Below are 26,276 nucleotides of genomic sequence, written 5' to 3'. Positions count from 1 at the left end.
GACATGACTGTATCTTCCAAACACAGGGAGTGTGAATTTCAAATGGGCTTACCTACATTTGAATGGTGATTCCATTTGAAATTCACACTCCCTGTGTGGAAGATTAAGGTTATGTCTTCCATAAGGGGGTATGGATTTCAACTGGAATAGCCCATATCTCACACCACTTGTACTCTTTACCCTTTATGCATGGCAGCATCTCTTGTCCATTTTGCCGTCAATGCCCGGCCATACAGCCCCTTCGCAGGTTGCCATGACATCGGGCATTCCAGCCAGGACAAGTTAGCATCTCCTGAGGGTGTGTGGGTGAATACGCATCAGAGACAGCTCATTTGGGGGCTGGATAGCATTGGGGAGAGGGAGTTGGGGTGTTTTGAGTGTGTCAGTCGGCGTCCTGTTTCAAGTAGCACAGGCTGTGTCGGGTGTGTACGTGCATGCATGTGCTGATTTAGGAAACCAGATCTTTTGTGAACATGGTGATCAGGGGACTCTTCTAATGCACTGTAGGCAATAGGCTAGCTGAGATTTCATTTGTGATGCGATGCTTTGAAGGTTAATGACATACGGGAAATGTTTTAAAGGTCTCTGGTTAAATTCTGTTTCCCCTGCACCAAATGTTTTCTGGGTGTAGCACTATAGCAGCATACATGTAGTCCTTTTATACATAGTGAAGAAATGAGAGAATAAGGACAGCATAAATTGAGCCGGAAACACACATAAGAATAACCCAATGCTGTAAGGTATATTTATTTCACAAATATTTAGGTATTGTCTCACATCAGGTGACTGTAGTAGTGTTGTGACGTTATTAGAAATTTTTGAAATTTCGTTACGGCATTACATTATTCTTCTGTATGTTTGTTTTCATAGAACTTACCTTGTTTTCATATTTAGCATCCAATTGATAATTTCATTTAATATTCTCATGGTTTCAAAACATTTCAAAACAAATTGAAATTAGTTAAGTCTCAGTTTTGTTCATTTTTAGCAAGGCCCATCAGAATTTTCTTACTTGAACTTGACTTAAAGTTGACCTTCTGTTGTCTTGTTAATTTGAAACAGGACAGGGCTTACACTAATCCTTTCTTATTCCAATACCTAGGAACTAAGTTCACTTCCACTCCAGACATCTTACTGTATATCTTACTGTACATCTTACATCTTACTGTACAGTGTATAAAGTAATACTTGGGCCTGCATGGCTTGTGCATTTGGGTATCGATTACTATTAATCTCAAATGCCACAGTTAAATTTCGATTTAGAACTTGGAAATTGAGATTATTGGACTGGGCAATGCATTATGATACAGATGGGTGTACCATCCAGAAAGTTAAGGCTGGGTAGTACATCAGTTATTACGTCCATCCTGGTTGAATCAGTTTTGAGGTGCAATGTACATTCAAGACTTGGCCTGCATGTCAAATGAAAGGCCAAGCTGGAAGTCCAGGATTACGTATCAATTTGAAATTTCCCCCTTGTTTTTTGTCCAATTTCGATGCACAGACTTCAAAGATTGGGTTTGTTGGGTGGTATTAGCATGAATTGATTTGAACCGAACAGGCGTTGAACTCAATTGCTGATAAATTTAAGATTTTTAAGGGTTTTGTGTTTCTGACATGTATTCTATATATTAATATTGGAGGCCAGATGGTAAAACGTAATACAATTTGTATTAGTGAGTGCCATTGCCATTTTGTTATTGTACATAACATGCAGCAAATTCATTGTCCTGATGTGATTCTCCTTTTTGGTGGACCGCATAGCGGGACCACCCTACATGTATACTAGTGTATGTTATTAGCTTACTAGCTAGTTTTCAAACATGAGGTAGACTGCTAGCACAAATACATTCTGTTTGTACACACTGGATACAAGCTGACTTTCTCATGCACCCCCCCAAAGCCAAGCCAAGTAAAAATACATGTAGGTCACTTTTTTCTGTAAAATGTTGAAGGAACGTTTTGAAGGAAAAATGTACTAAAAGGTCCACTTTTGAACCTGCCGCACCCCCAAAATATATCCTGGCTATGAACCTGCTTATATGATGTGTGTATTATTGCCGGGTCGGGCAGATAAACTGATTATTTGTTTCATTCTGGATAGTGTAATATAGTGTATGAGAGTAACATTGAATTTAATAGTCAATTTCATTTTGTTTTCTTTTTCAATCTACAGAGTGAGAGTCCAAGTCGTAAGCGCAGGAGGATGTCACATGGTGGGGTGGAGTTAGCGACGTCACCAAGCCCGCCATTGGTCAGACCCTGGCAGACTCCTCCCAATCACCAGGTCACATTACAACAGCATCATAACATTCATAGATCGATGGCAACAAGTGTCACAACAAATACACCCAATCAGAGATATCACAGTCAGAGCTCAGGGGACTGGTGCAATAACTCAGGTCGAAGGTCAAATGGAAGGAGAAGGTGAGAGTTCACGGCTTGTAGAGATTCACCTTTTCGGTAGATCATATATAACTCTTTGTGGTTAGACCTGAGATGTCGTCATTTAACGTCACGCCAATGTACACATCCTTCAGTGAGCATCGTTACTGTGCATTTTAAAGCTGTGTAGTGCGCAGTAACTATGTGCGCATCGTTGTGACAACATCAGAGGTCTACCCGCAAAGGCTTATGGGATTTACCGAAAAGGCGAATGGATCAAAGATCAAATGACAAAGGTTGAACATACACGTAGAGACCCTTTCAGTTTAAATTTTATTAAGGACTTTCATTAATTATGTCCAATTGTTCTGCTTCACTCTTCTTTATCCATATCTCAATACAGGGGTACTCTTCATTTGTATAGATGTGGTACTGTTAATGTTTGTTAATTCTGCAGTTGTTTGTTTCTTTGTTTGTTCATCCATCCATTCACCCACTTTCTTTGGTAGGAAATGAAATTTCCACAGATAAACCACATAGTCTGTATTACAAATTTGCATTATGACACTTAACTAGGCTGGGTGTCATCACTGCCATGTGTGGGACTTCTTCAGATTTACCCACCTACAAATGTTGATACAAGGCTGAAGTGACTCCTTCAGAAAATGGTTTTTAAAACTTAATAGACAACTTATAATGCTTATTTTGGAGGTGCTGAAACTTCAGCCAGCCTATTTCTTGTGGCAAAGGTCGGCAATTAGTCACAAATGGAAAGGCCATGTATTTTTGGATGTTTCCACTTTAAAAAGATTACCCTCATCAAAGTTTGACCTGTTTCAAAGTACTTCAGTACCCTATCTACATGTATATGTAGTCAATTCTCATTGTAGTGCCCCATGGATGATAACACTTTTAGTACATTGATGCTCACAGCTTGTGGATGTTTGGTTATGTGTGTGTGTGTGGGGGGGGGGGGAGGTTGTGGTCGGGGGGGGGGGTGTATATGTGTTCACGAGCATCTGTTAGTTTCTATCTATCTACATACACAGCCAATGTCAGCCATTTCTGTTTTTATAGTACTTTGACCTGGAGAAGCTTACTATATTGAATCGACCTCAAATATACAGGGGTAAGAAAACATGGCTGGGAACATGAGAATAATAACATGCACATGTTACACGCTATATATATTTGTAGGACAGAAGATCCCAGACATTAATGTGATCCCACTGTGAGTGAGTGATAGAGATATGTTCTATTTTAGCAGGAGCACTCTCACGCAGTACGTTTGACAGGTTACATCAGGTGACCTGTCGGAGGTTGGTTGTGCCATGTTGCTATATATACTGAGACATGTTCTGAGGAAAGAGCTTCAGCTTAATGATGCGCTGAGGTTACCATTTCGTAGAATCATTTTAATTGTGATGGGAGCAGTGACGACAGTACTGAAACCAAGTAAATGAAATGTCATTAGGAATGGTATCTTTGTAACACAAGCATGCCATAGCTATACCAGTCTCTTGGTCAGTCATCCAAAAGTGAATGAGACATCGTAGTTATAAGTTAAACCTCCCTTAGCTTCGTCCTTCTTATAACTTCAACAAACTCTCAATGAGCACCTATCTAGCATCTGTAATTTGTTCACTTGGCCTGTTTTGCTGGCCAGTTTGTTGGTCGGTCATCATCAATGCCATCTTTGCATTGAAGCCGATAGGACTGACCCAGATGCTGTGCCATCCAATTAGGATGAAATTGAGCCGTTCAGTGCTTCCAATTGAGACACACGATTTCTCTCTCAATTGGTGCTTTCTCCCTTGTAGAGCAGCGACTTTTCCTGTGCAGTATGCGGTACTTGTGTATCAAGTTTACTGCGATATCATGTCATCAGTGAAGATGAACATTGGGCTGTTCCAGTTGAAATCCACACGTCCCCTATGGAAGATATAACCTTAACACAGTGGTTGTGGACTTCAAATGGAGTTACCCATTCAGGTAACACAATTTGAAATTCACATTCCCTGTGTGGAAGATTAAGGTCTTGTTTTCCATAGGGGGTGTATGGATTTCAACTGGAATAGCCCAATTTTGTCATACTGACATATATATAGAAGATTGTACTCCAGCATTATTGCGTAAAATGTGGGGCATCATACCGAATGAACTAGAGACCTATGCGTGGGTAAATAAAGTAAAATCTTATAACTGAAGTACATGTATTGAGTACCAAATGCAGGTTTAACAAGTTAGAGGTTACAGACCTCATGTGAGGAAAAAATAACCCTCGTTGTTATTAGCTTTATCTTTTGGTAGACCATGAGCAAAGTTTAGGATATAGCCTAATTCATAGCAACCATGGTCAACCATTGGTTTGAAAAATAGCACCATGTACCATAATCCTTGTTTTCAACCATTTGGTCGGCCATGTTTCAAACCATGGTGTTTAATTAACCATGGTCAACAATGGTCAACCTTTGGTCTGAAAAATGGCATCACAGTTCTGTAAATTCATTGGTTTTCATTTCAAGAAGGCAGAAATACAAATGAAGACCCATATAATTCATTATTAGACCCAGGTTCTTTAAAGCCATAATGTACAATCTTATAATATGAAATTGGTTAATTTTTTTCAAGCAGTCTGATTGTTCAGCATATTTGTAATGTTTACACATGTCCCAACTTACAGTTCACCGAAATGGAATCGGCCAAATTTTGACATTGCATGTAATGTCGTATTCCAGATATTAAGTCCCCCATAGAACTTCATGTTAAACAGCCGAAATAGCCAGCCAGGTTTCTCTTACTTTACCATGTTATTTTGGCTTAAAATGAACACCATTTCCTGATTGTTATTACTAATATATTATTTTAGCATTTTTGAGTCAAGAATAACAAAATTAAAAATTTGATGGAAATTGTACATTATGGCATTAAGAGAATAACATGTCACATAGCCAAACTTTTAAAATCAAGGAAATTTGGTTGACATTTATAATTGAAGTAAAGCAGAATACATGTGAGCGTATCAAAATGGATCAAAATTAAATAAAACTAAACGAAAAAGGCGAGTGCCAAATAAATTAGGATTTCACCCAACCTAATTATTAATCACTATGACTAATGTTTATTTTTGGGTAAAAATCATCTACTTGTCAATATATTGAAAACGAAATTAGTAAAATGTCTTGTTTTATCATCAAATTTGGAATCCACATAGACTGCCAATGTCAAATCAGTTCTAATCAAACATACTCAAATATATTTCTAGATATGTTTAATTTTAATTTTTGCGAATGATTACCATTAAAGACTAAACTAACATATTCTAAACCTGACCTAGTTATGAAATAACAAAATTATGCGCTCAACAGATGCCGCCAAAGAGAAGAAAATGTAGAATGAATCACATAGCGTGGTAATTACACACATGCTGTAAAAAACAATACCCATCTTGGCGTGTCAATGTTTTGTGCTCACTGACAGGATACATGATATCAAAGTGAACAGGCATAAATGATCATTAGATAATTTGAAATGGAATATATTTGAAACATAGGAATAAATTATTGATGGTAGCGTGTACATGATGAAATAATAATATTGGTAATAGACTAGCCATGTTCTTGCTGAGCACCAGCTGTATTAATGTGCCATGTATGATTCACATGAAGTAGATTGTGGAATATAGAGGGGCCCAGCTGTTTTTCGACACAAAAATCACTGTCGTTGCAGTGGGGCCCGCTGGGGTTTTGTTTATAGCAGTATATCGTCAGGTGAAAATGATTGGAGTAGATGAGAGGAGAAAGGGACAGGTTTATTAATTCGGTTCATCATATAGGCCTAGAATATTCTTGGCATGGTTTTTGAATCTTATTTTTAATAAATACATGGAAACTAAGAGCAAGGTTGGCTGAATTTAGGGGATACCTCAAACCACTGAATTAGAGCACTCACCCAAGCGTAGAGGTCTGGGGTTCAAGTCCCGCACAGGCAGGTATGTCCGAAGTTTTTACTCTGGAATATCTGCCTATGCACGTCATGTTTCAATTTGTAATTTCATGTTTAATTGTGCTGGTGTGCAATGCATAATATTTCTTTCCCCTGTATATATGATATATTAAGAATAACGATTAAGCATCATTAATATGATCTTGTGCGCTTTTAAGTTTGTAATGTTTGAATGTTACTATTGTTCCAGTGTATGATGTGTAATTATAAGCCTCTTCCCTTGCAGGTATAATCAGTAAGTAAAAATCAACAATTTAGAAAATACATAAAAATCTACGGCCATAAACATACGAGCTCTATTGGATCTATATCCCTGCATCAGTCTTTGTTGGAGTTGGCCTGCGCCTTTTGGAAACCTGTGCACACAGTGGATAGCTAAATAGAAACTGACCCTAAATTTGATTTCTGGCAATGAAATGATGAAATCTCAGCATGAGTATAAGTCATAGCATTATACACCTGTTGCAGCAATTTGGTATGCCCAAATCACAAAATATCTTGCTATTTACGCACTCGCACGCCACATTTTCACATGAACCTGTATGTTGGTGTATACCTACATGCATGGTGTATGTGACTTTGTGTTTGTGATTAGCATGTTTTTAAGGTTTCAGTGAAAATTTGATTATTGCGATTCGGGTCTCCTAAAGTTGGCCCCAATGAATCGAAATACAGCTACAAAATTTACTATTTGCATCTCTGACCAAGATGCAGTTAATATTATGCCATTTTAGCATTAAAATTATGCGCTTTTGTCGTGGTAATGTCAATGTTAGAGAGTTGGCGGGATGATTTTGCAATTTTTCCCTAACATACCCTGGAAATTTTGCCCGGTACTCCACTGCGTGACTGAATGTGAATACCTTTTTTCATCATAAGTTGTCAATCCACCCACATGAAGATAGAGATCGCTAGCATGGCAATCATCAAATATAATTTGTATTAAAATAAAATGCCCTTTTTCGGTGCCCCCTTTGTGACATTTGCCCTGAAGAATTAGGTGAACAACTTCAACCTTACTCATATAACCATGATAACTGGTGAAAGAACCAACGTCCTCTATCTATCTGTAACTGTGCTCAAAATAAATTTAATCTTGGCCATTTTTTTTCTTCTGCCCTATTTTCCCCTGCAACTGCCTCTCTCTCTCCAGAGAAATATTGATTGGACAACCCTGCCGCAACTCTCACTCTTTCTAAAAGGAAGATACTGGCCAATTGGTGCCATCGTAATTCAGGGCACTGAATCATAGACTTGGAATGCCTTATCAATCAGTCATTGCCCTTTAAAACATTCTAGAAACACTGCAGCGGTGCGGTGACACAGCGTGTCATATAATTGAAGATGGAAACGCTGCGCTTTGCTCATGTCCTCTCTTTGCGAGAGCTGCGTTGTTGAATCATTAATAGCTGTGACCTGATATTTTTAGGGACCGTTTTTGACACTAGTTTATTAGAATTAATGTATAGGACAACATAATCCATCATTTTTATGTTGTTCATATTTTTAAAATTCAGCAACATATTTTAAAACCATATTGTAAAGTGAACAATTACATTTTGTGTTTCAAGCCTGACAAATTATAATTCTTTAGCTGAAAATCTGTTTGGTCCCACGATATATGAAAAGACTTTATTTGTTATCTTAAAAACATGATTGCATTTAATATGACAATTACAATTTTGTGTGTTAATCAATTGATCACATTATCTATCCTTGTTAGTTCAGAAACTGTAGTTTTTATGTTGCAATATTTGCATATTGCAGCGTATCGGTGAGGATTTGCAATAGGCTAACAATCTTTTTATCACATGATCTGGCACTTGGCTACTAGGGTGCTCAAAGGAAGATGACCTCTGTTGCTGTATAATTTTTTCGTCGATATGCAAGGTTGTGTATTTCTTTTGCAGCGCAGTAAGCCACATTGATTGTTATTCAGTTTTCCAAAATCTAGTCTGAACCTAATCAGACAAGAAAGAAAAATTGGCACAGAATTGCTCAACCTGTGAAGCTTGTGATAGAGTTGCTGTCAATATTGTCATTGTTATCGCCCCACCCTGACATATCCGTTGTCTTTTTTCGTCTGCTGACGTTGATGCTTGCCTCTGAGTAGCAAACAACTTGTTGCTAATCACAAGCTCAGAAGGAACATTAGTTAATCAAGTACCATTCATTCTGCATCTTGTTCACTATTTTCAACGAGTAGGGTCCTTGCGTAGGTTTCAAACAAAGTGTACCCTATCAAATATTAAGTTATAAGACAAAGTTGTAACAGTGAAGTTCAACTTAAAAGGAAAAAGAAACAGGGTTATAAAATTCTCATTAACTTCACTCGGAATTCTTTAAAACTAAATGTACGCAAACACACTTATACCCCCCCATACTGATGTACAAACCCACCCACCGGCACACACACATCCCACCTACATGTACACAGCACATGCCCCTACACTGAGCAGGCACCCCCCCACACACACCCCAACATATAAACAACCTACATGTATTGCATTTTGCCAGTTATACATTTAACAAGCAAGGGAATATCCAACCAGAAATTTGCTGAGCCATAGCCGACATGCATGACACACACAGGATGGGGACCCATGCTTTTCAGAGGCACGAGGCCCCAAGTCGATAATAGTTTTATTAGAGCTACATTTAGGACTAAGGTTAGACAGCTTACAAATTTCAAAGATATTGTAGGGATTGTCCAAGATATACGTGGTGGGACATATATGAGTTTGTTTGGCCCCCGAGTCAAGGAGGCTAGGAAATGTTTTTCAGGGATTTTCTTGAGATAGTTTCTTAGTCATATGAATGCACGAAATGGTGTATGTAGTTTAAAAGTTTTGTTATCCAACTGATGATGTGCGTAAAAAAAATTGACAAAATGCCCTCCAAATGAAGGGAAATCCGGTAAGAAAACCCCCTAATGCGCTGCAAGAAACGAGAGGTGGGATTCACTCTCTAGGTATTAGCATTTCGTCGTGTTCAGAAAACATTGTTAATGTGGTTGCATGTAATAGAATGGAAAAAGCACTGCAAACTAGTATACTATAATTTTGATGTATTTTCAAGTTCAAACTTGTATGAGGCACCTTCTTTCTTTCTCAAGTATATAGCTAAGCTAAGTTTGCTTGCCTGAGATAACTGGTCATAGATAACACTGTTAGCTTCTACTCAACATTCATTTCTGTTGCTCTTCATTTTCCAGTTTTTCAGGTAGGTTTTATAATTCACATAGTCGACAACAGCACGAGAAAGTGTTTTTTGATACGTGCTCAAAAGTTTGATTAAGTGCTTTAGTTGCTCTTGAAAGTTGTTAACTTGTAGAATAAGTAGGGTTATTGTCGTATCTTTTCTAGATGATAATGCTCTGAATTGCTGTCTATATATGCATAAGTATGAATGTTAATTTTGATGTATTATATACTCTAAAATTGTAAAGTGAATTAGTATGACGGTAAAGTTAGCTCTTGAATACATGCTTTACTAATACTTTTTGTTCATCTTGGCGATTTAGTGACATCAGTCTGTATTTCATTTGGCATAGCTTTAAATAGTAAGCATGCTCTCATGGTGCTGGCGTTCACATGTACACGTTTGAAAATTCCGCATAGATGCGCATACGAAACAGCTGCCACAATGAGTTGATGTCACTGTTGCACCATGCTTAATGGCTAAAATCGCCAAAAAACCGGCTGATTTTACATGATTTTTAACAAAGTGCGGGGGATTTCAGAACCGAAAGCCCCCTTCCCCCCTCCCCCGCCACTGGAAATAGTATCGGGCTGATCACAACGTTGCGACTGAATTTGAGTATAACAAATGTGAGGATTTTCAAATCCATGAAGAAAGAAGAAAGTATAGTGGGTGGGGTACATTGTCCAGAAATGAAGCCTGACTAGTAATAATTATTGTATATATACAAGGAGCTGGATTAAAACGTGCATGGTCATTGCTCAATATATTGTGGCAACGTAAGCTTATGCCGTTACAAAACATAGGATATTATTCATCTCCTTTTGAAAACTGATGCCAAAGAGGCTGTTTAAAAAATGCCTTGGAAGTTGAAGCACTGCTATCATTGACTATTCCGATACTGATAATATATTGAATGCTGCTTAAAGGGGCATGGTCAGACTATTTCATATTGTGTTTTATACCTCGTATTGAGGCTATACCAAAATATAATCCCGATTCCTAAGTTTTGAAGTAAATTGCTCCAGCGGTATTGGTATTCTAAAGAGGTAAAAACTTGTTTCACAATGACCCATAGAAAGGTATGTGTGGCATATGTTGGGGATGAGGCTATAACTTTTTAGTTCATATATCATCGGAATATATTTCAAAAGCCTAAAATTTCAGCAGGATTATGAGAAAAATAGAGCTTTTTTTCTGATGCCAAAGAAAGTAAAAAGTGGGGGTTGAGGCTGTAGAATGTTGATCTGATCGCACATCTTTAAGCCTACTTAAAATATAGTCTCTCTAATCAAATTTAACCTTTGTGTGAAATGAACACTTGTCAATAGGTAATATCATGATGCAGTCCATGGATGTAAGTGTAATATTTTAAGTCATAATTCCTTCAAGTTGACATTTAACAAAAAGAAAAGAAAAAAAGTTGATGAGCACATTTTCCTCTGCTGTGTGTTTCAGAAATAAATTGATATATATCATAGCATTATCATTTTTGCATACAGTTGTTATAGATATCCATTTGTTGTACAGTGTGTATATTACTAATTGTTTGTTCCTGTACAAAGAATCCCAATCATTGTGTCGCATTGAACCATTTTTGTGGGACACACTGTAGAGACTTGTGACCTTCAAAGTACAACTTGAATTCCTCATATGACTTTCTTCCTTTGTTACAGAAGAAATGTTTGATCCTCCCTGAAGTGAGGGATTAGGGTTAGTGTCAGTCAAAGAAACTGTTGGAATCATGATTGTGCTGCCTAAAAATGAATATTTATTTGCAGACATGGATGTAATCATGTTATTACGTTTGCTCTTTTGTTAAATGTTTTGTGAAATGTTTTGTAGTATGTATCTTTGAATGTCATTAATGAAATGTTGTACAAAGATTAGAAATGGAATGTTTAGATTTGTGATTCCTTCAAACTCCTTTCTCTACATGTATGTTCAATCTTGACTCCAAAAATAGTGTAAAATGAACATGTTCGCACTTTTCACGTTCCAAGCTACTACCACAAAAATATATGTATGAATATATTTTGTTGTGTGTATGGAAATGTAAGGAAACGTGAAGGGAAATTGACAAAAAGTGCACAAAATTAATTGTGTTGAAATTCCTACTTTTATAATACATGTAAGTTTCTGTTAAGACTTGAAACATTTGGGATGTGTCGATGTTTGAAATAAATAATGGGCTATTCCAGTTGAATCCATACACCCCTATGGAAGACATGATCTTAATCTCCCACACAGGGGTGTAGATTTCAAATTTTGGAATCACCCAGGTACCTTAATTTGAAATTTACACTCCCTGTGTGAAAGATTAAGGTAGTGTCTTTCATAGGGGGTGTATGGATCACAACTGGAATAGCCCAAATAGTAAAGCATAGAAATATTTATATTTTGCTTGGCTATTGTAAATAGCAGCTACAGCAGGATACAAGTTGATCCATTTTCCTTTGGCACTGTACAGCTCGCCATATCGTCATCATGTGTGAGTCAAATGCAAGCCCTGCCGTATAGGATGAGTTGAATTATTTCACTTAACCAAGAAGATATCCAGTCTTGGCGTGATTTGTGTGCATCTTATGCAACATCCTTCAGCTGTTCTTGGGTGTAATTCCCTGATCAGGATAGATTCAATAAAAAATTTCTTATCGAAAGTATACTTTTAACGAAAATTACATAATTTTTTCTGTGAAAATTTGAAATCTTATTTTTACTGATAATCAGCTGTTCTAGGGTGTATACAATTGAATGATCAAGATAGATTCAAGAAATCATATTTTTAGTGATATGCATTATATAAGGATTCACTGAGAGCCACTGGAGGTCTTATGAAAGGTTTCTGAAATGAGGATTTAGATTTATTTTTGGTACTATTTTATAGGAAAACATGTTATGAATGAATGTTTAAATGTGGTATGTTATTATTTTTAAATACATACTGAAATTCATCAGTAATTAATATGCAAGCTTTGAGATTAGATTGTTGAATATGTTTATTATGTGTGTTTATTCCATATTGAAGTGAACAGTGCAAGATTAATCAAGCTTTATATATTTTTGTTTATATTTTGCAGTCCGCCTTCGGTAAGAAGGCAGAGTCAGAGGCAGCGAGAGAGACAAATGCGTACAAACCAAACCCCTCCCAACGGCATCCACAACAGCAGCAGTAATGTAGCAGCGGGACACGACAGGAGGGCGTTTCACCCACCCACCAACACAGGGGTGCACCACCTGCGTGGACCAAGCAACAACCAAACAGGGGGTCACCACCCTAGTCACCATCCACCTGGGCTTCCCGGTTCGAATACACAGTCTATGCCGATGCAGCCCCACATTATTATAGACTTAAGTAACGATGTCAGGACCGCAGCAGTAAGTGCCATGTTTACATTCAATGCAGGTCTGGAAAAAGTGCAAAATCCAGGGAGCTGGAAACGAGCATTTTGTCCAGATCTGTTAACATATACGACAACATAACCCTATACATAACAAAATGGAGAAAACTTGTGTGTATCAGATTTGTATTCCTTAATTAAAATTATGGTGCAACTTGTTGTAATGAAACACAGTTGACAAGATAATCTTTTTAAGTTACACGGATTGTAATTTGCAACCCAAATTGGACGTTGTTTTGCAACAGGTAAAATTTTGGAATTCAAATCGCATGGATGGACAGTGGTTGATGATTACAGGTCTGCAATGCTGTGATTCAAGTTTATACATGTTCTGATGGTCTGGTCAATAACCCGATGCATAAAATATCAAATGGGACCTGCCTGCCTTTCAGAAGTTGTTAAAGGCACAACACATAGCTACACAATGCTAGATACTTTGTTGCCAATCATGTTGAATCGCCATCCACAAGATTTGGCTCCACAAGGCAGCTATGTGATCATTTGTTCTGCCCAGCGATACTTTGTTGTTAAACATAGTCACTCGTCTGGCGCGAAGTACGCTTGCGCAGGCAGGTTCGTTCACCTTGTTGGCAGAGAAGAAAGGAATAGGAGAAAGAATGGTTTGATATGAATATGGTGGGAAGGCCACAGGTTGGCCATGCATTGGGTGTGAAAAAATGAAGTAATATGGCCTGTCTGACGAACTCAGAACAGCCTAGCTGACTTAGGTCAGGCTAGGCTATACATACTGCCCAACCTGTGGACTTTGTTACCTGGGTGACACACACAAAAAAACCTCTGGTATGCCAATCTTTAGTGAGGTTGGATACAAAATTGATCATAGTTGTATGGCATTCCAACACGAGTATAGTATATATGGATGTGTGGTTATTGTACACACCCATTCATTCAATGCTTAGCTTTGAGGTAGGACTATATGCACATAGATCACGTCTCTGTGCGTATTGTCGGGTCCGGACTCTGTAATCAGCAGAGTAGAGATTAATGCCTCGTTGAGGTGTAATGATAAAGTGTGTGTGTAGAGTCTGGTTTATTAGGTTTCGATGGACACAATGAGGTTCACAGTAAAAACACTTTTAATCAATACCCATTGCCACCTTAATTTTAAACCACGCAATTATAGTTCCATTAAATGATTGAATGCCTGACCAAAGAGCAAGTTCAAAAGGTTTTAGCCAACAATTTTTGGTGGTGAAAGTCCTAATGATAAGAAGAAACTATACTGGTGTAGGGGAGCTTTGAAGGGACTTGAAACACAATCCCATTCTGTTTTGGGATAGTAAAACCCCATCAACATTACTCATTTTTTACAAATTTTTTTCAGTCTTTTAATTAATTGCTTTGGGTAACCTTGTTTGCTGTTAATGAATTATGTGGTTAAAACAACATAGAATTGGTCCTATTATTATATAATTGAAATTTCGAACCCGCACCTAGGTGGTACCACTGTGGGTAACCTTGTTTGCTGCAATATAGAAGTTTCATAAACCAGTGGTTTTTCCACAACTGTAAACCGCAAAAAATCCATAAAAATCATAACAAAGCAAATGGAATGAAAAACAAAATTCTTTTTCAATTTGGCAACAAGCATAAATGGCAAGGTTGAAAGAATGAATTGTTAGATATTGTTAAGCATGTCAAGGCTGCAGTAGTTGCGTGACTAATGCCCTGTGAATGATTTGCCAAGTTGCGAGACAAAATTAAGTTTGAAGAAAATCAAAATGCATGGTTTCTCTTTATCTTGGCAATTTTTTAAAAAACAAGGGGGAACGCGAAAATTTTAAGCGGACGCGAGGGGGGAACGCGAAATTTTTTGTCGATATTTTTCCCAAAACGCCCATTCCCCCCCGCCGTAAATAACAATCGGTCCCTTAGTATGTCTTGTCTACAATTGAAATAAGTGTACATGTTTCAATTTTATTACATTGTCATGCTTTGTTTGAATAACATTGTTTTATTCTTTTTCTTTTCTTTGTCTACAGGTACACGTTCCCTCATCTGTTCCCATTTCAATTCCTGTCTCCGTCCCGTCCTATGCAGTTCCCATATGCACCGCTCACAGTATCCCCGCCGCTATGCGGCTTCCACCACGGTTCATATCCGACCCTCTCCGTCAACAGCGCAACGGGAGGGGCGATGGGCCACACGGTCCACACCACACCTTTCCCAATCTGCGGTATGGGTCACATTCCTATGTGCAGTGTCCACATTCCATCGTGCGGCACGGCGCATCACCTGCCCATCTCGCACGCTTCGGCGCCACCAATGCTACCTCAGGATGCGTTAGTCAGTCATCTCCATCACTCGCACCATCATGTGCCTCATCACCCTCAAGTCCAGTATATCTCAGCTCCACCACCTCCACACCAGGTAAGTGTTATCAAAATAGTCTCATTGCCAGTGACACAGTTTATTTGACCTCTATTCAACAGTCATACCCGACAATTTGACCTTACATTGTGGGGTATGAGTTTTTGTACCCATCACATTCAAAGGTCAGTCCATGAATGTAGAAACATATTGGGGTTGAATAACTGTGTCATTGGGCATGAGCTTGTTTGAGATCCAAGTTGTAGAGTGTCTGTAAGTTTAAGATCTTAAGACCTGGGTTTGCCATGTATGTGTTGATCATCAGTGTCAAAAAGAAATGGCAATAATGATACACATGCATGATACACATGCACTCTGGCCAGTCACATGCCAGCCTATTTGGTAGTGCGGTCATGATGAGATCATCAGGCATGAGAATTTTCAGGCTTTTGCCTGAATTCAGGCAGTTTTTGTCCAAATTTACGCATTTATGTTATTATTTTTTCAGCCTGTTTTGGGCCTTTAAAGGCTGAATGCACACACTTTTTCAGGCAGTTTTCAAAAAAGCAATTTTCATGCCTGGATCATCATCTTCCCTTTTCATGTGCTGGTGTCAATCCGCGGACCCTGGATGGTCAATACGGGGGAGGAGGAGCTGTTAGGACCAAAATTTGTCAAAAGTGGGCTGATTTTGCCAAAAAATATTAGGGATGGCACTGTCTAAAACACCTTGTGGATCTAATACTGGTGTCCAATAAAATGTGCTAAACATTCATGACAGCACTGTGTATGTAGGTAGGTGCAAGACTGCAATGGTAATATAAAAAGTCCCTTTCTTAGACTGGAAAACAAATTTATAACCAATATAGATGTGCCATACCTATTCAGTTCTGTTAAAATCAAAGATAGTCACTATAAGATATGCATATCAAATTTTAGACAATCCTTCATGAAAAGAGCCTCATCTGGACAAGTTCAAGATGTCTGTGAAACATCTTAACCAGACAAGAGTGGTCACTTGAACAAGCTCAAATCTTGAGCAGGATTTGTGCAGTCCAGTCATGGGAGACGCCAGTCTTGATGCAAGTGCTGTGCGCAACCCCGAAATGTTGTTCACAAGGCTCTCACATTACGCATACAAATCCTAGCTTGACAGATTTGACACGGAACCCAGAAATGGCAAAGGTCATATTGGGGTATTCCAGTTAAAATCCATACACCCCCTATGGAAGACATGACCTTAATTTCCCTCGCTCGCAGGGGGTGTAAATTTTGAATGGAGTTACCCATATATAGGTAATCCCACTTGAAATTCACACTCCCTGTTATTCAGGTACATGTGTAATCTAATTTGAAATTCACACTCCCTGTGTGAAAGGTAAAGACAATATCTTTTATGGGGGTATATGGATTTCAACGGAAATAGCCTATATTTTGTGAAGGGTTATTACATGCATGAAGGAGAAAATGAAGAAATGTCATGTTGTCATGCAGCAGGCAAGGGAATGATGCATTTCCAGTGTGTAGTCAGATGTAGATTAGTAAAGGTGTCAATTCCTGTCACTACTGGTCACCAGCTTTGATTGTTTCGGCACCTATGTGTTAGACTCTGCCAAGACTTGTGATGGAATATTTATAGGGTTTTATTGAATGACAATGTGTTAATGACAAGAATGTAAAGGTTGATTTGGCATTAGGAATTTCCACTACCGATTCATGTTGAAAGACCTTTTGTATATCTTACGATGTTGTGAACCATTCGCATGGAAAAACGACTCATTAAGTTATGATGCAATTGACACGCTTCATGTGCATCCATCAAAATGATTATAAGATTGAAACGTGTGGTAATATAAAATGGTTTGGGAACCAGTCTAGCAAAAAGCACAAAAGTATGAAATTTTTTGATATGTTTGAATAAAAACCTATTCAGCAATAAATTTGACCGTGATTTTTGAAGCGTAAGTCTCATAACCAATGTTGATTTTACAAAATAGTTTGAAGTAAATTTGGCCGTTGATTTTGAAGCGTACATGTAAGTTTCATAACCAATGTTGATTTTACAAATAGTTTGCTGTAGTAATGACATTACTAATATACAATTTTTTCTTCTGAGTGCTTACTGACGATTCTTCTTTCTCTTTTCCATTTCTTGATTATTATTTTTCCTCATCTCACAACCCTCCTGATTGTTGTATTCCACATCATTCTATCAATCAGCCATTTTGTTTCATTTATCTCCCACAGACCAGATCATCAGAAATGGATCTCCTCGGAGAAAGACAAGCAGCAGCAGCAGCCGCCGCAGCAGCAGCAGCAGCATTCCATGTGCCTTCCGCAACTCATCATAACCCCTCCCTCACACCCTCACCCCCGCTGCATATATTACAGGAGCCCATCCTGAGAGCATCACCATCAGATCTGCATCACATGGTAAGAGAAACTGGATTGAAACTGGCTTTGGGCTAGAATGAGATCTTAAAACTGGATTTGGTCTAGAATGAGATCTTAAAACTAGATTTGGTCTAGAATGAGATCTTAAAAGTGGATTTGGTCTAGAATGAGATCTTAAAAGTGGATTTGTCGTAGCACAAGATCGAATGAGATCTTGAAACTAGATTTGGTATAGCATAAGATCTTAAAACTAGATTTGGTATAGCATGAGATCTTAAAACTAGATTTGTTCCAGAACAATAACCAGTTTAAACAGGATTTAGTCTATAAATGGATTTGTGCTAGATCAGATATGAAAACTCAAAGATATGCTATGCACATTAATTTTTTCTGGATAATTAGCACACAAAAATGCTGAGAATATTCAAGGTGTGCGCACATGAATGTAGTATAAATGTAGATATATGGAAGAATATATAAATGATAAAAAAAATAGGGAAACTAAATGGAAACCTTTCTTACAGACATAATTTGGTTGAGTTTAAGTTTTTTTATTAAAGGTCCGTGACCTGATCCACATCCACTCATCCCCAATTTTTATTCATCAAAACTGAGATATTAGTATCAGAAGAAAGCTTGTATTTTTCTCATTATCTCAGTGAAGTATAACGCCCGGGATATGTTTTGGTTAAATGATGTAAACACAAACGTAGTGACTTGTGGTTACCACACCAGAAGTGTATCCTTTCGGGCATTGTTAAACATGTTTCTGCTTCTCATATCAAAATAGCTGCAGCAACGCAACTTGAAATTTGGAAACATATTGTTTTAATGGTACATTTGTAGGCCGCCGTCTAAGATAGAAAACAGAACATGAAAAATCGGACCACATCTCTTCAATGCATCTTAATTTGTTATTTATTTGCTTATTCATTTATTTGTTTGAATGTCTCGCTTCTGAGACCTACTTATTCCTGTCAAAAAAGCCATCAAGTTTGACTTATTATTGTTATCGATTTGTTTCATTGACAGCAGCATTCACAACGGCTGAGCTTGAGTCAAGCGTTAGCGAGACAGAGACGCGGTGGTCATCCGAGGGCGTGGCGTAACCAAGTGTCACCGTCAGCTCCGTTACAGCCGACTTACCCAAGCTGGTTCCTACGCTACCTGTAAGTTATGATTATGATGATGACATAATTAGTAAAGAAATATCATTTTCTGTATAGCGGTAAAATTTTGCAATGTTTTATTTTTTTTGGCGGCTAATTTCAGAACCATAAATTTAAAATCCAGTGAAAATAATTTTACCAATAATGCTTTTGAAAGCATCAATACAAGAACCTGAAAACTGCTTAGAACAGCTAAAATTGCGAAAAATTAACACCGCTAAAATTCTTGCTGTACAGTTGGATAATATTCTTGTGTTCAGATTAAAAAATACGTTGGTCCCTATACATTGATAAAAATCCTGAGCCAATTGTTTCACTTGGTTTAAGGAAGAAGTTCCCAACCATTGAGTTGTGAGCTCAAAATGGGCTGTTCCATTTGAAACCCACACACACCCTGTGGAAAACATTAGCTTAATCTTTTACACAGGGAGTAAGTATTTCAAATGAATTTTTCGCTGCAAGCATGCTGACAAACTGTCCCGGTACGCGTTCGTGTACACCCAGTGCGTTTACTCTCACAATTCGATACTGCGGCGAGCAAAATACGCATGTACATCACTATCAAACTTGAGGTGAACCAAATTATATAATGACACAATTTTGAAGAAAGTGTTGTTGGTAGCTTCTCTTTTCAAGAAATGAGGTCATGTTTAAAAAAATTAGGGGCTGGGAAACCCTGGTTTAAGGACATATGGTGGGTTTTGGGCATATCTAAGTTTGCCTCAACTCCTAATTCAGTGTGCTTCGATTAGTCACCCTTGAGACTTGGGAGACTGCTTTATATATGAATATGGCAGACAGTGAATGATATAGCAATAGGGTGGCTAGGAATTTTATGGAAAACAGGAAATGTCAAGATTCTTGATAACAATACAGTGTTATTTAATTTTTAGCATCAATTCTTTCTTCATCAATAAAATATTTGTTTGTTACCACTGAAATTGAAAACTTCACAAGAGGAAGTAGTGTCCATTAACAACACCTGAAATCTGGCCAAGTTGAGATTTATTTCAAACTCTGTGCTTTCTACTTTGTATGGCAAAGTTAACAACATTGATAACTTTTGTCACATTGGTATCTGCTCAAATGTGTTGCAATATTGGGAGATTTGTGCCATCTGAAATGTGAAATTTCAAAAATATTTGTTTGTTACCACTGAAATGGAAAACTTCACAAGAGGAACTAGTGTCCATTAACGTCACCTGAAATCTGGCCAAGTTGAGATTTATTTCAAACTCTGTGCTTTCTACTTTGTATGGCAAAGTTAACAACATTGATAACTTTTGTCACATTGGTATCTGCTCAAATGTGTTGCAATATCAGGAGATTTGTGCCATCTGAAATTTCAAATTACAAAATTATTTCTGTGGTTAAAAGGGCATTATGTGATCCACAGCCCCCTCCTCATAAAAAGAGGATGCCAGCCTAAGGATCATGAAATACTCCTTTAACATCATCTGTGATTTTTTTTTAAAAAACATGATTATACTTTTGTTTTCACTATCAGCTTCCCCAACCCTCCAGTAAGTGCTGCTGGTTACCAGGTGGAACTGGAGAACGAGGATGCAGAGGTGGAGAACTACGAAGCACTGCTCAACCTTGCCGAGAGACTGGGAGAGGCCAAGCCGCGGGGTCTATCTAAAGCTTACATAGACCAGTTACCGTCGTATCGGTATAATCCGGACACGCATCAGTCAATCAATGACCAAACTTGGTAAGAACTTTGATGATGTAATAACAGGGAATCAGCTCAAAGGTGATGCTTGACCATTACAAAATGTTTGAAGGAAAATGGTGGATGGTTTGATAAAAAAAGCATGTATCTACATGTTGATACAATGAGAAATGGATACAATCCTTGCTTACTTAATTTGACATAAAGTTTCAATAATTCTCTTCAGTTTCTTAGAGGATTTGCATCAATCTTCATTGAAATTCTTCAGTAATCTGAAAAAAAAACCAGCAACGAAAACCACTCTGAAAATTTTGCAACTTTTGAGCATCACTTTTCACTCATTTTTTTTACAGTAACTTCATTATTTAAAGAACAGGATTTTATAGTGATTTTTCAGTAGATAGGAAACTATCTGTCTTGTTATTTTTCATGAGATCTTGAATTTCTTACTCCATGCATATATTTTCTATTTGTGGCGTAGCATTAACATGTAAAAGGTGTTACTAGATCAAATCAATGATAATAGTGGGTGGTTTTTATTCAAGATCAATAAAAGATCATGGCTAGTGTTTTTCGATTGAGAAAACGATTGTTTGCCATTTGCTGGCGATTGTATAAAGATATGCGCTATCTTTAGGTCACCAATATCTAGGCGTCTGTGGAAAAGGTTTCACCATGTAGGGTTTCGTACAAAGTATTACAAAGTAGTTTTTGGACTGTCGACACGTGAAACTGATTCAGGTGTCCAGATTCTGTGGCGTGATGACTACTTGAGTGTTCAGTGTTTGTATATGGCAAAACTATACAGGTAGATTAGCATGTTAAGTTGAATGAAAGTTATTACTCCAATTGCCTATTTAGCTATTCTTTGTGATTCAAATGTGATACAGTACCTCCTGGAACAAATATTTCATGTTTAAGTTCTTGCATATAAATTGAAGGAATTGCTTGTCTAAAATTGATAAACATTCCAGCATTGCTAGTCCAATCTCAATTGCGATTCAGTTCTAAACACTTTTGTAACAATTTCTTTTCTTTCTCATTTCAGCTGTGTGGTGTGTATGTGTGACTTTGAACAGCGCCAGCTTCTTCGGGTATTACCCTGCAGTCACGAATTCCACGTTGCAAAAGGCGTCGACAAATGGTTGAAGACCAATCGGACTTGTCCTATCTGCCGCTCGGATGCCTCAGAGATGAAAGCCCAATCAGAATAAAGAAAACAGAGTATGGACTCTAAAACTCCATGTTGGAGGAACTTTACAAACATTTACTACTATTAGCGGGTATCAGTGGTCTAGATTTTTTTTTTTCGTACATGTTTGAAAAAGAGCATTATTATTTTTTTTCCACCGTAGCATAATAATTGCAATTTTTTTTAAATATCCAATGTGTGTGCCTTACTATGAACTTGGTAGAGGGTGCATACATGTTGTTTATGTCTCAGCCGTTGTAATACACTAATACTTAGTAAGTAATCCAATATGTGTGTAACGCACCTTATTTTTTTTTGTGATTTAGTATCGTCAATTTTGCCAAGGCATGATTTTGTTGCCAATTTTCCAGGTACATATTTCCTTATTGTCTTTATAGTTGTGCCACCAAGAAAGCCTTCTTTGATCAAGGATTTAAACTATAAAAAAAATAGAAACTTGTGTTTTCCAGTGTGAGCGTACACATTAACGATAATAACGAGTGTATTGTATAAGTAGGAGTGTGCGTGTGGGTATGCTTTCTAGATGTGCTAAAAATAGGAGGTGGTTGGGTTTTTTGCCTAGTATACGCGCGAGTGTGTGTTTTCAAGAGTATCCATTTAAAAAAATGATAACTTTATTTCTAGTTGGACCAACCAAATATTGTGAGGTTTTACCTTCCAAGTATTTCTAGTTCTTAAATCCAAATGTTTCTAATCTGTGCAAGTATTTTTTTTTTCAGTACAAATATTGTCATATTTTTTCTGTTAAAATGTTATGAAGAGGCTGACTCAAAATGATATGTTTCTAGCGATTTGTGTAGGCGTAGTGGCCATTATTCATAGAAAAGAAATTGCATTGAAAATGTTTGGAGAATTTCACTAATATAGATTGCCTAATTACTAATTTTTAAATCTTAATCTCTAGAAAAAAAAAAGAAGTTTGAGTCAGTCTCTAAATTATGTTTCACTTAGTGCCATTATTTTATCACAACATGGCACTAGTCAATTTTGTTACCGATATTATTATTTTTTGCTGTTAAGAACAGTATACAATTTAAGCAAGTCAAATTGTTTTGTAACAAAAATATTTGAAAAAGTAAAAAAAAAAAAGTATGGGAAATGTAGTCAGGGTTTTTTGAATATAGGCCTATTATACGTTAGAATGCAATATTCAATTTAGAATACACAAAAATATACTTAAAATTACTAAATGTGTGGTGCTGTTTATTGCCACACTCTGTCATAGTCTTGGTGTAGTCTAGGGCAAAGGTTGTTGACCTTCTCACGCCATTGCAACAGGAACTTAATTAAGCTGACTTAGGGAATTCAGTTTTTATTAAACCATGTGATGGTGTGGGTGGTGTGTTATTGAATACAACTGTTCGTAGTGTGACCAAGACTATGGACGAGTGTGGCATTTGTATTCTGAATTTAGATTTGTATGTGCCATTTATAATTAAAAAATGGGGTCCTATTACTGATTTGTATTTCAAGGGGTTAATTTATTTTTTTCCTAAAAACTGTCATTCTTTGATTTTGTTTTTATACGTGTGTATGGGTTTTTGTAGGTCACAATTTTTTTTCTATCAGATTTCTTACCAAGTGTCTTAGCTCAATATTAAAACAAAATTTGGTGAGTCAAAGTTAGATTTTAACTTGATGTAAGTTTGTCCCAAGCTAGATTTCAATTTACCAAGATTTCCCTTTTTCCTGAATTTTAAATTGATACCGATCTGTCAGTGACAAATGGCAGGAAAAGGGAACAATTGTAATCGGGTTGAATCCGACAAATCATAATGGGGTTAATCTTGATAAGATGCAAGTTTATCATCGAACGAATAAGTAGGCTCTCAATTCAGCCTCTCTTAATCCGTACCATAGTTTTGAATTACTTAATCAATTTACCCAGCATGCTCCATGATTCATTGTATAAAAACTTGAGATCCATGCATATGTGTATAAATCACGTTTGAAGGTAGCAGGTTTTCATTCATCAGATCAAATACTAATCATTATCATCATCATTCAACCCCTCTCTTCATGTTTGATAAGGTAATGAGGTTGACTTGACACTGATTTGAAAACGACCCGTACGCGTGAACGACGATACGTAATCAGGGTCGTTTCATATTAATCAACCATTGTACAGATTGTCGTCGGGGCTTAGGTAGTTTGTGGAATGAAACATGTGGTTATATGGTTATATATTTTACGTGCATACATTACTAAACAAGTAACAGATATGTATATTAAAAGACCTCTATGTATCTTTTTAACACTAAATATTTCCTGCCGTTTCCCATAACATTATGTGTTATTGACAGGGTTGTCCAAAAGTCTTAGATCATATATTTAGGTGTAATATAAAAGTATTTGGAAATGTCTTAACACTTATGTACAAAAACAAGACTGCATAGAAATATGGTGGCTAACAAAATTGGCATTAATAGTTTTGAATATTAAAGCTTGCTGAATATATTTGTTTGAATTGTAATGCAGCCAAGAAAGAAAAACTTCAGTTGTATTACTAAGGATGCTTAAAAGTACTGGAATTATTTAGAGTATAATGAAATGAAACTTACCAGAAAGTCTGCATGCATATTTATTATTATAATTATTAATGTTATTATAATTGGATAATTTAATCACTATTTGTGAACATATTTGACCAATTAATACTCACTGTAGAAAGGGAAACATATTTTCACGTAGTTGTTGGAAATGTTGACTTGTTTAAAAGATTCGGTACAAACAATTTGTGCATAAATTATATATGTATTATTCTCCCATAAATTGTTACCAAGATTTTCCTCTATACATCACTTGGCCGTGTGACTAACTTGTTTGTATCAATAGCATTTGTAATAACGTGATAAATCTTGGGTCATTGTGGTGTTAACTAGGTGTAACGGTTACTGCTACGCACAGTAGTTGGTACTATCTAATCATAGAGGGCGCCTTTCAAGTTTATATTACTTAAAGGCATTTGTAATCGACAAGAAAATTGCTTGCAAGTTACTATGTGAAACTAAAAATCATAATGCATAGTTAGAAAAAAAAAATCAAATCTTGGGACCGTAGTTTAGAATAAATATGCATGTGAACAAGTCACTAATGAGCTAACAACTACCTATTATGGCCTTTTTCTTTTGTTTATCAATGAACCTATCTTCCAATGTGTTCCATCTTACCGATGCAAGTAAATATGTAGGTATCGATCAGTTTAACCTTTATATGTTACATTACAGGGATTTTTTTTACATATTACAACCCCAAAATTTGCACCCTCTTTGACATGCTTCCATTAATTTTCTTTTTAGTAGGTTTTATTTTGTTTTCATACTGTTTTGTAAACCTTGATTTGCCAATCTGGGGTTAATGTTTATATTTGCAATGTTTATTTTGATATTTTTATGCTATTCTACTAGTGCCTAATTTGTTTCTTCTAATTTGTCTGTAGCAATAGTTCCGTTATATCGAATGCAAAGATTGTAAAGACTTATTATTTCCCTCCTGTTCCTACATGATGATATCGCAAATTTCTAGTTACTTACGACAAGTAAGGTTTTGTACTGTTATCCCTTGGCTATGCTGCTATTCTGTGAATTGACTTATAAACTGCAGGTTAATTAATTCATATTGACAATTGATATGTATGTAACTCACCGTTGAACATAATAGCTATTTTCCCCAAGTTCTGTTGGTCGCAGTGTTGTAATGAAGAGTAAAAAAGACAAAAAAAAGTTTCACTATGGATAAAAATATCTTGTGAGTAATAACCGTGGTTTAAACATTGTAAAGTATTGCATGGTAGAGCAGACAATGAGGCTAAGTTATGTGGAAACTTTCTTGGCACTATATTTAAAAAAAAAAAAGATTTGCCACGAGGGTGCTTGTCCACATATTTTTGATGGGGATAAAATTTACATCCAATTTTTGGCACTAGCCATACGATGAAATATTTTACAGCCCACAGAAACTATATAATTGCGATTGAAGAGCTGCTTTGTAAGCTTCTCTTGACAATCTGCTGTAAAAAAGTTTTTGTTTGTCAGGGAGGTTCTTCGATAAACTGCTTCAAGTCTGATTAGTGAATGTAAAATTTATCCTGTTTCTATATACTCAGCCAATTGCACGCTATCATTCAAGCGAATTTAACCAAAAAATGTAATTAAACACCTCCAGTTGTGGTGGTGGTGGTGGAAATGTTAATATTCCAGACCATCTCAGTTTTACATCCTGCATTAGCAGAGACAAATTGTTTTCCCCTTTTTAACCCCCTGAGCACTACTTGCCGATCTAACATTGCCTCTGATTGGTCAATTACGTGATATTTTCACTTTAATCACCAATCAGAATGGATCTTTGCAAATAATTCACCCTAATTTTTTTGTGTGGTGAAATTATTCTAACAATGTTGCTGATTGGGCCAATTGATAATGAAAACTTCTTTTTGGCCAATCAGCAGGTAGTTCTCATGGGTTTAATCTTGTGCTGTAAACTTTGTGCACAATTTATATCTT

The 26,276-nt window shown here is 36.9% G+C and overlaps 1 protein-coding gene across 1 annotated transcript in view; it reads left to right on the top strand.

Moving 5' to 3' along the window:
* Positions 1-23,689, top strand: part of LOC140147975 (E3 ubiquitin-protein ligase RNF38-like) — a 152,677-nt gene extending 128,988 nt beyond the window's left edge. Inside the window, 8 exon segments of the mRNA XM_072169792.1 lie at positions 2,177-2,427; positions 12,672-12,969; positions 14,996-15,088; positions 15,090-15,383; positions 17,571-17,756; positions 18,750-18,886; positions 20,394-20,600; positions 21,610-23,689. Coding sequence (XP_072025893.1) covers positions 2,177-2,427; positions 12,672-12,969; positions 14,996-15,088; positions 15,090-15,383; positions 17,571-17,756; positions 18,750-18,886; positions 20,394-20,600; positions 21,610-21,775 — 1,632 coding nt within the window. The 3' untranslated portion in view covers positions 21,776-23,689.
* Positions 23,690-26,276: the final 2,587 nt, after the last annotated feature.

This window comes from Amphiura filiformis, chromosome 3 (genome assembly GCF_039555335.1).
Source record: "Amphiura filiformis chromosome 3, Afil_fr2py, whole genome shotgun sequence".
Classification (NCBI taxonomy): domain Eukaryota; kingdom Metazoa; phylum Echinodermata; class Ophiuroidea; order Amphilepidida; family Amphiuridae; genus Amphiura; species Amphiura filiformis.
Note: the sequence above shows the minus strand (reverse complement) of the source record. Positions and strands in the feature narration are given on the sequence as shown.